The following is a 10,701-nucleotide window of genomic DNA, read 5'->3' on the forward strand; positions in this document are numbered from 1 at the left end:
TTCATTCACAAGAATCTGCACTCAGTGAAATCAGAATTCTAGAAAGATCTGTACATTAGTCCATAAGTATTCAGACACTTCACACCAACACTTGAAAATGAGCTCAGGTGCCTCCCATTTCTCCTGAACATTACTGAGATGTTTCTACTCCTTGACTGGAGTCTACTTGTGGAGAAGGTTAGAGATTGGACATGATTTGATGAGTTGGAAGACACACACGTCTCTGTAGAAGGTCTCACAGCTGACAATGCAGATCAGAGCAAAAACCAAACCATGAGGTCAAAGGAACTGCTGCAGAGCTCAGAGACAGGACTGTTGCAGATCTGAAGAAAGTTGGAAAATACAATCTGCTGCACTGAAGATTCCCAAGAGCATGGTGACCTCCATCATTCTCAAATGGAAGAAGTGTGGCACAACCAGGACTCTTCCAAGAGCTGGTCTCCTGAACAAACTGACCAATCAGAGGCAGGAGCCTTAGTAAGAGAGAAGACCAAGAACCTGATGGTCATTCTCTCTGAGCTCTGGAGATCCTGTGTGGAAATGATAAAATTTCCAGAAGGACAACCATCACTGCAGCTCTCTACCAATCTAGGCTTCACGGCAGAGTGGATAGACGGAAACCTCTCCTAATTGCAAAACCCATTGAAGCACCTGAAGATTCCCAGACTCTGAGGAACAAGATTCTCTGGTCTGATGAAACCAGGATTGAACTGTTTGGCTCCAGTTCTAAAGGATACTGAGTAAAGTGTCTGAATACTTATGGACATGTGAGGATCAGCGTTTTTATTTTAATAAATTTACAGATGTTTCTAGAATTCTGTTTTCATGATTGTAGTATCAGACTGTAAAGCTGATAAAAGTGATTTGGCTCTGAATGCAGTGTATAAAACACAATTTTACAAAATGATAACTTTCAGGAATATTGTCAAATTAACACGAGACAATAATAATAATAATAATAATAATAACCTTTTCTCTCCAGGATGAAGCTGCTCCTTCCTTCTTCTTGATATTTGTTGTTGAGGACGATGCACCTGAAAGGAGCCCAGAGAGTGTCGAAGTTCTCAAATCTCAGTGTGCTGGACAGAGTGTGGAGACCGTCGTCTCCCCGTGTGATGTTCAGTGATGCGCTTTTTGTCCAGTTTGTGTTGCTTTGATCAAACCAGTGGATGGTTCCTGCTGGGTATCCACCACTGGCAGTACAGTGCAGCTCAGCTCGTCCATTCTTCTCGATCTTTTCCGGCACTGAGGTTATGACCGGGTTGTTGTACTTCGCTAAAAAGATTAGAACGTTCTCATTAAAAGGTCACATGGTACAAAAATCCAAACATCTCATCAAGTCACATAAATAATGGTGAAGTTTGGATTCTGAAGTGACAGAATGTGAAGGAGGATTTTTCTCTCTCTTACCTGTGACACGGATTGTGAATGTTATTAGATCTTCACCCAGGCTGGTCTTGATGTAATATTCATATTCACCTTCATCTGAGATGGCAGTGTTCTGAAGCTGTAATGATGAACCACCTAGAACTTTAAATCGTGGGTCTCCTGTGATTGTGTTCTCGTGTGGTTGGTTTACGAAACAGGGTTTTTTCTCTCCAATCCGCTTTATAACCACTGTGTTAATAGAAACAGGCTTATCCTGAGAGTCGATGCTGCACGGGATGTTAGTGTTCTGTCTGATGACTCCTACTGCAGACTCACACTTCAGATTAAACAGACCTGATGAAGAAAAAGAAAAACTCAAACACACCAGAAATGTATCATGAGGGCAACAGCTCAACATTATCTCTAATCCGTTACCACTAACCCCAGGACAGTATGCATTACTCTGAACTTTATATAAGTTATTAAACTGATTCTTTTATTCACGTTTGATGATAAAACACATAAAATAATATTTTACTTTTTGCAGGATTTCCAGTGGGTAGAGAAAACATCAACCCAAAGAACAGGAGAGCCACTGAAGCCATGTGTCCACGTTAACGCCAGGAGACTTTACATCAAGAAAATCAGCCTGAAACACAAACAAAACCTTTTACTAACCCAAATTTACATTTACAGTCCGAGCAGAAAAATCCAGTTCTAAATCAATTACATCAAATCCATAAACAGAGAAAATAAAAGTGTAGTTGTGTTTGGATTCATAACTGATGTTTTCATTTACTTGATTTATTGACTCATTTGTTTGTTCAAGTTGCTTTGAGTTTATGAACTTTATTTTTAATAGAGTAAATCATAAATACATATTAATGAAGAACACAAAGTCCTGCCGTTTATCGCCTGCAATGTCTCTGCAACGTCTCTGTACTGTCTCTGTAATGTATCTGTAATGTATCTGTAACGTCTCTGTAACGTATCTGTAACGTATCACAAACTGTATCACAAACAAGATATCACAAACTACAGGAGACCACCCCTCCCCACTGAAGCAAACAAAGACCTGGCTGACGACCTCAACACCTTCTACTGCAGGTTTGAGAACAATATCTTCACACCTCTCATCCAACCCAGCCCAATGTCTGCCACCATCACATCTCTGGGAACCCCTCTTACAACTCCTCCCAGCACTCAAGTTGCGCTCACGATTTGTGAAGAGGATGTGTATCGGCTCTTTTAGAGACAGAAGACAAGGAAAGCCCCCGGCCCAGACGGTGTCTCCCCCTCCTGTCTCAAAGCATGTGCTGACCAACTAGCTCCCATCTTCACCTCTATCTTCAACAGATCACTGGAGCTGTGTGAGGTCCCCTCCTGCTTTAAACTTTCCACAATCATCCCGGTCCCCAAGAAACCCTCCATTACTGGACTGAATGACTACAGACCTGTTGCTCTGACATCTGTCGTCATGAAGACCTTTGAAAAGCTGGTATTGGCCCATCTAAAGAAGGTGACAGAACAGCTGCTGGATCCCCTACAGTTTGCATACCGAGCAAACAGATCGGTGGATGACGCAGTCAACATGGGGCTAAACTACATTCTACAACACCTTGACTGCCCAGGAACATATGCCCGGATTCTGTTTGTTGACTTTAGTTCGGCTTTTAATACAATAATTCCAGGAATTCTCCAGTCCAAACTCCTAAACCTCACTATACACCCTGCCACCTGTCAATGGATCACCAGCTTCCTGACAGGCAGAAAACAACAGGTGAGACTGGGAGATGTTACCTCCAGTATTCGGACAGTCAGCACTGGTGCTCCTCAGGGATGTGTCCTTTCCCCACTGCTATTCTCCCTTTATACAAATGACTGCATATCAAGTGACCCAACTGTCAAACTCCTGAAATTTGCAGATGACACCACGCTCATCGGACTCATCCAAGATGGTGACGAGTCTGCATATGAGCAGGAGGTGAAGCAGTTGGTGTTATGGTGCAGTCAGAAAAACCTTGAGCTAAACTCACTTAAAACTGTGGCGATGATAGTGGACTTTAGGAAACACCCTTCAACACCACTTCCCCTCACAATATCCAACATCCCTGTGTCATCTGTGGAGAACTTCAAGTTTCTGGGCACTACCATTTCCCAAGACCTGAAATGGGAATGCAACATAAACTCGATTCTGAAAAAGGCCCAGCAGAGGATGTACTTTCTACGCCAGTTAAGGAAGTACAGTCTGCCACAGGAGCTGTTGATGCAGTTCTACACTGCCGTCATTGAATCTGTCCTGTGCTCATCAATCACCATCTGGTTTGGAGCAGCAACAAAACAGGACAGAAACAGACTGCAGAAAACTGTTAAAACAGCAGAAAAAATTATTGGTGTTCCTCTGCCCACTCTCCAGGACTTGTACCAAACAAGAACCAGAAACCGGGCAGAAAAAATCCTTAATGACCCTTCACACCCTGAACACAACATCTTCCAGCTCCTCCCTTCTGGCAGGTGCTACAGAACTTTGTTCACCAAAACTGCCAGACACAGGAACAGTTTCTTTCCCCAAGCAATCAGCCTCACTAACAACTGACCATAATTATATTCCCTGCTCATATCTATAAGTACAGCACAGAACTGTCAGTCATCACAGTATCTGTATATGTTGCACACAATATGGCTGCTATATACTGTACAAAGTTTTATAGTAACTCTCTAATCATACCTGACACACAATACTGTCATTTACACTACCATGCATTCTCACACTTTATGTACATTACTGATCTGTATCCCTATTTAATACCCACACTGTCTATACTGTCTCACATTGTCTGTTTTGTCTTGTATTGTCTTGTATAGTCTGTTCTTGTCTTGTCTTGTCTGTTTTGTCATGTATAGGTTTTATTTATGTCTGTACTTTTGAGAGTCACTAACAGCTGGAACCAAATTCCTTGTGTGTGTCAACACACTTGGCCAATAATTCTGATTCTGATTCTCTGTAACGTCTCTGTAATGTATCTGTATTGTCTCTGTAACGTATCTGTAACGTCTCTGTAATGTATCTGTAATGTATCTGTAATGTATCTGTAATGTATCTGTAATGTATCTGTAATGTATCTGTACTGTCTCTGTAACGTATGTGTAACGTCTCTGTAATGTATCTGTAATGTATCTGTACTGTCTCTGTAATGTATCTGTAATGTATCTGTAATGTATCTGTACTGTCTCTGTAATGTATCTGTAATGTATCTGTAATGTATCTGTAATGTATCTGTACTGTCTCTGTAATGTATCTGTAATGTATCTGTAATGTATCTGTAATGTATCTGTACTGTCTCTGTAATGTATCTGTAATGTATCTGTAATGTATCTGTACTGTCTCTGTAATGTATCTGTAATGTATCTGTAATGTATCTGTACTGTCTCTGTAATGTATCTGTAATGTATCTGTAATGTATCTGTACTGTCTCTGTAATGTATCTGTAATGTATCTGTAATGTATCTGTACTGTCTCTGTAACGTATCTGTAATGTATCTGTAATGTATCTGTAATGTATCTGTACTGTCTCTGTAATGTATCTGTAATGTATCTGTAATGTATCTGTACTGTCTCTGTAATGTATCTGTAATGTATCTGTAATGTATCTGTACTGTCTCTGTAATGTATCTGTAATGTATCTGTAATGTATCTGTACTGTCTCTGTAACGTATCTGTAATGTATCTGTACTGTCTCTGTAATGTATCTGTAATGTATCTGTAATGTATCTGTACTGTCTCTGTAATGTATCTGTAATGTATCTGTAATGTATCTGTACTGTCTCTGTAATGTATCTGTAATGTATCTGTAATGTATCTGTACTGTCTCTGTAATGTATCTGTAATGTATCTGTAATGTATCTGTACTGTCTCTGTAACGTATCTGTAACGTATCTGTAACGTCTCTGTAATGTATCTGTAACGTATCTGTAATGTATCTGTAATGTATCTGTAACGTCTCTGTAATGTATCTGTAATGTATCTGTAATGTATCTGTAACGTCTCTGTAATGTATCTGTAATGAATCTGTAAAATATCTGTGACGTCTCTGTAATGTATCTGTAATGTATCTGTAACGTCTCTGTAATGTATCTGTAATGTATCTGTAACGTCTCTGTAACGTCTCTGTAATGTATCTGTAATGTATCTGTAACGTCTCTGTAATGTATCTGTAATGTATCTGTAATGTATCTGTAACGTCTCTGTGATGTATCTGTAATGTATCTGTAACGTCTCTGTAACGTCTCTGTAACGTATCTGTAATGTATCTGTAACGTCTCTGTAACGTCTCTGTAACGTATCTGTAATGTATCTGTAACGTCTCTGTAACGTATCTGTAATGTATCTGTATTGTCTCTGTAATGTATCTGTAATGTATCTGTAATGTATCTGTATTGTCTCTGTAATGTATCTGTAATGTATCTGTAATGTATCTGTATTGTCTCTGTAATGTATCTGTAATGTATCTGTATTGTCTCTGTAATGTATCTGTAATGTATCTGTATTGTCTCTGTAATGTATCTGTAATGTATCTGTAATGTATCTGTAACGTCTCTGTAACGTATCTGTAATGTATCTGTAACGTCTCTGTAACGTATCTGTAATGTATCTGTAATGTATCTGTAACGTCTCTGTAACGTCTCTGTAACGTATCTGTAATGTATCTGTAACGTCTCTGTAACGTATCTGTAATGTATCTGTAACGTCTCTGTAACGTCTCTGTAACGTATCTGTAATGTATCTGTAACGTCTCTGTAACGTATCTGTAATGTATCTGTATTGTCTCTGTAATGTATCTGTAATGTATCTGTAATGTATCTGTATTGTCTCTGTAATGTATCTGTAATGTATCTGTATTGTCTCTGTAATGTATCTGTAATGTATCTGTAATGTATCTGTAACGTCTCTGTAACGTCTCTGTAACGTATCTGTAACGTCTCTGTAACGTCTCTGTAACGTATCTGTAACATATCTGTAACGTCTCTGTAACGTATCTGTAACGTATCTGTATTGTCTCTGTAATGTATCTGTAATGTATCTGTATTGTCTCTGTAATGTATCTGTAATGTATCTGTAATGTATCTGTATTGTCTCTGTAATGTATCTGTAATGTATCTGTAATGTATCTGTAATGTATCTGTAATGTATCTGTATTGTCTCTGTAATGTATCTGTAATGTATCTGTAATGTATCTGTGACGTCTCTGTAATGTATCTGTATTGTCTCTGTAATGTATCTGTAATGTATCTGTAATGTATCTGTATTGTCTCTGTAATGTATCTGTAATGTATCTGTAATGTATCTGTAACGTATCTGTAATGTATCTGTAATGTATCTGTATTGTCTCTGTAATGTATCTGTAATGTATCTGTAACGTATCTGTGACGTCTCTGTATTGTATCTGTAATGTATCTGTAATGTATCTGTAATGTATCTGTATTGTCTCTGTAATGTATCTGTATTGTCTCTGTAACGTCTCTGTAATGTATCTGTAATGTATCTGTAATGTATCTGTAACGTCTCTGTAATGTATCTGTAATGTATCTGTAATGTATCTGTAACGTCTCTGTAATGTATCTGTAATGTATCTGTATTGTCTCTGTAACGTCTCTGTAATGTATCTGTAATGTATCTGTAATGTATCTGTAACGTCTCTGTAATGTATCTGTAATGTATCTGTAATGTATCTGTAACGTCTCTGTAATGTATCTGTAATGTATCTGTGACGTATCTGTGACGTCTCTGTAATGTATCTGTAATGTAATTGTAATGTATCTGTGACGTCTCTGTAATGTATCTGTGACGTCTCTGTAATGTATCTGTAATGTATCTGTAACGTCTCTGTAATGTATCTGTAATGTATCTGTATTGTCTCTGTAATGTATCTGTATTGTCTCTGTAACGTCTCTGTAATGTATCTGTAATGTATCTGTATTGTCTCTGTAATGTATCTGTATTGTATCTGTATTGTCTCTGTAATGTATCTGTATTGTCTCTGTAACGTCTCTGTAATGTATCTGTAATGTATCTGTATTGTCTCTGTAACGTCTCTGTAATGTATCTGTAATGTCTCTGTATTGTCTCTGTAATGTATCTGTATTGTCTCTGTAACGTCTCTGTAATGTATCTGTAATGTATCTGTATTGTCTCTGTAACGTATCTGTAATGTATCTGTATTGTCTCTGTAACGTCTCTGTAATGTATCTGTAATGTATCTGTATTGTCTCTGTAACGTCTCTGTAATGTATCTGTAATGTATCTGTATTGTCTCTGTAATGTATCTGTATTGTCTCTGTAACGTCTCTGTAATGTATCTGTAATGTATCTGTAATGTATCTGTAACGTCTCTGTAATGTATCTGTAATGTATCTGTAATGTATCTGTGACGTATCTGTGACGTCTCTGTAATGTATCTGTAATGTAATTGTAATGTATCTGTGACGTCTCTGTAATGTATCTGTAATGTAATTGTAATGTATCTGTGACGTCTCTGTAATGTATCTGTGACGTCTCTGTAATGTATCTGTAATGTATCTGTAACGTCTCTGTAATGTATCTGTAATGTATCTGTATTGTCTCTGTAATGTATCTGTATTGTCTCTGTAACGTCTCTGTAATGTATCTGTAATGTATCTGTATTGTCTCTGTAACGTCTCTGTAATGTATCTGTAATGTATCTGTATTGTCTCTGTAATGTATCTGTATTGTATCTGTATTGTCTCTGTAATGTATCTGTATTGTCTCTGTAACGTCTCTGTAATGTATCTGTAATGTATCTGTATTGTCTCTGTAACGTCTCTGTAATGTATCTGTAATGTCTCTGTATTGTCTCTGTAATGTATCTGTAATGTCTCTGTATTGTCTCTGTAATGTATCTGTAATGTCTCTGTATTGTCTCTGTAATGTATCTGTAATGTCTCTGTAACGTCTCTGTAATGTATCTGTAATGTCTCTGTATTGTCTCTGTAATGTATCTGTAATGTCTCTGTATTGTCTCTGTAATGTATCTGTATTGTCTCTGTAACGTCTCTGTAATGTATCTGTAATGTATCTGTATTGTCTCTGTAACGTCTCTGTAATGTATCTGTATTGTCTCTGTAACGTCTCTGTAATGTATCTGTAATGTATCTGTATTGTCTCTGTAACGTATCTGTAACGTATCTGTAACGTATCTGTAATGTATCTGTAACGTATCTGTAATGTATCTGTAATGTATCTGTATTGTCTCTGTAATGTATCTGTAACGTCTCTGTAACGTATCTGTAACGTATCTTTAACGTATCTGTATTGTCTCTGTAACGTATCTGTAACGTATCTGTAATGTATCTGTATTGTCTCTGTAACGTTTCTGTAACGTATCTGTAACGTATCTGTAATGTATCTGTATTGTCTCTGTGCCGTATCTGTAACGTATCTGTAACGTATCTGTATTGTCTCTGTAACGTATCTTTAACGTATCTGTATTGTCTCTGTAACGTATCTGTAACGTATCTGTAATGTATCTGTATTGTCTCTGTAACGTTTCTGTAACGTATCTGTAACGTATCTGTAATGTATCTGTATTGTCTCTGTGCCGTATCTGTAACGTATCTGTAACGTATCTGTATTGTCTCTGTAACGTATCTGTAACGTATCTGTAATGTATCTGTATTGTCTCTGTAACGTATCTGTAACGTATCTGTATTGTCTCTGTAACGTATCTGTAACGTATCTGTAACGTATCTGTAACGTATCTGTAACGTATCTGTATTGTCTCTGTAACGTATCTGTAACGTATCTGTAATGTATCTGTAATGCAGGGGTGGTAATTAATTTTTACAAGGGGCCACATGAGAAACCTGAATTGTGTCAGAGGGCCACACCAACGATAATATATTAGGGAACACTGAAATGAAAATTCTTGGCCAAAGCCAAAAACCGAAACACCGAAAGAAAAGATTATGTCAATTATTAGAACCATTGTATTTGTGGCTATGAGTGTGTACAAACCTCACTAAAATCAATGCATTGCAATTTAAAGAAAAAATCAATTACTAAAGTGTTTAATTTATTATTATAAATCATTGTTATTTATTTGTTACCATTCATAGTATTGACAGACAGACAGCGGTCGATTATTATTAGCAGCGGGTCTGTTATAAATAATTGACAGCAGAACTTTGGAAGCCCATTCAAGTGAATAGAACGATCTAATCTACAGCATTAAGAAAAACCGTGTAATAAATAATATTACGTTATAATCATTATAATTTTAGGGATCCACGGGGAATGTTTTAAAGATCAACCCGTCGATAAACTGGAGATCACTGATCCACTGGAGACCACTGATCCACTGGAGACCACTGATCCACTGGAGACCACTGATCCACTGGAGACCACTGATCCACTGGAGACCACTGATCCACTGGAGGACACTGATCTAAGGCAATGAAATCCATCAGTTTTTGTGTTATGCCTTTTGCCTTGGCACCATCACTGGAAACTTTCCTGCCTTTTTAAAAACGTCCTCTACAGACGGAGTGCGCATGCTCAGATTGACTTTACTTTTCTGCACCGCGTTCTTCTCATATTTAGAAGGCAATCGGGATGTTTGGATTTCAGGTGAGAAATTAAACCCTGACGTGGAGAAACTCTTTGCAGATACACCCCTCTTGAACTTTTAGCATTGCATGTTCTGCACATCGCTCTCCTCACACCGCAGACATGTTGCTCTTATCCAGATATCCGTGTGCTGCTGCGCTTTTCATTACGTCATTACAATTGTTAATGTCTCTGTATTGTCTCTGTCATGTCTCTGTAATGTCTCCGCCCCACACTTTAATAGAGACTAGTATAATGGGCGTTGAGCAGAACTTGTTGCAGGTCCCGACGTTCTACCACTAGGTGTAAAGTCAACATATAACATATAATAATAATAATAATAATAATAATAATAATAATAATAATAATAATAATAATATAATAATAATAACTTTCTGGAGTTACAAAAGAGAACAACACACCCAGAACCCAAACACACACACACACACACACACACACACACACACACACACAGAACCCGTCTAGAAAACGGAAAGAACACGAGGAGGAAACGGAAACACCCAGATTCCGTCCAGAACCCGTCCAGAACCCGCACCGGACGTGTGCCGCTGCAGTCAGTATAATGTGTCCTGGGCTTCTAACACACTCTCTTTTCCTGGCCCGGTTCTGGGGGTTCGGTTTGCAGTGTTTAGTACACTACAGCTCTGGATCAAAACCGAAACCTTCAGAGAAGGAAGTGATGTAACTGT

General features: G+C 38.0%; 1 protein-coding gene across 1 annotated transcript; it reads right to left on the minus strand.

Annotated features, from left to right (window-relative positions):
* Positions 1 to 910: 910 nt before the first annotated feature.
* Positions 911 to 10,675, minus strand: LOC310723033 (CD276 antigen-like). The gene is made up of 4 exons (XM_083570857.1): positions 10,548 to 10,675; positions 1,907 to 2,017; positions 1,411 to 1,722; positions 911 to 1,275 (listed from the first exon to the last, which is right to left on the minus strand). The coding sequence occupies exons 2-4, from the start codon at positions 1,971 to 1,973 to the stop codon at positions 926 to 928; spliced, it is 729 nt and encodes a 242-aa protein (XP_083426983.1). The 5' UTR covers positions 1,974 to 2,017; positions 10,548 to 10,675; the 3' UTR covers positions 911 to 925.
* Positions 10,676 to 10,701: the final 26 nt, after the last annotated feature.

The sequence above is a fragment of the Silurus aristotelis genome (assembly GCF_946808225.1).
Source record: "Silurus aristotelis genome assembly, contig: scaffold_217, whole genome shotgun sequence".
Lineage (NCBI taxonomy): Eukaryota > Metazoa > Chordata > Actinopteri > Siluriformes > Siluridae > Silurus > Silurus aristotelis.

Excerpts from the sequence above, each read along its gene's own strand:
- LOC310723033 (XM_083570857.1), bottom strand. The coding sequence starts at position 1,973 with ATGGCTTCAGTGGCTCTCCTGTTCTTTGGGTTGATGTTTTCTCTACCC. Across the intron at positions 1,723-1,906 it reads CACTGGAAATCCTGCAAAAA|GTCTGTTTAATCTGAAGTGT; the intron begins GTAAAATATTAT and ends TTTCTTCATCAG. Across the intron at positions 1,276-1,410 it reads ATTCACAATCCGTGTCACAG|CGAAGTACAACAACCCGGTC; the intron begins GTAAGAGAGAGA and ends TAATCTTTTTAG.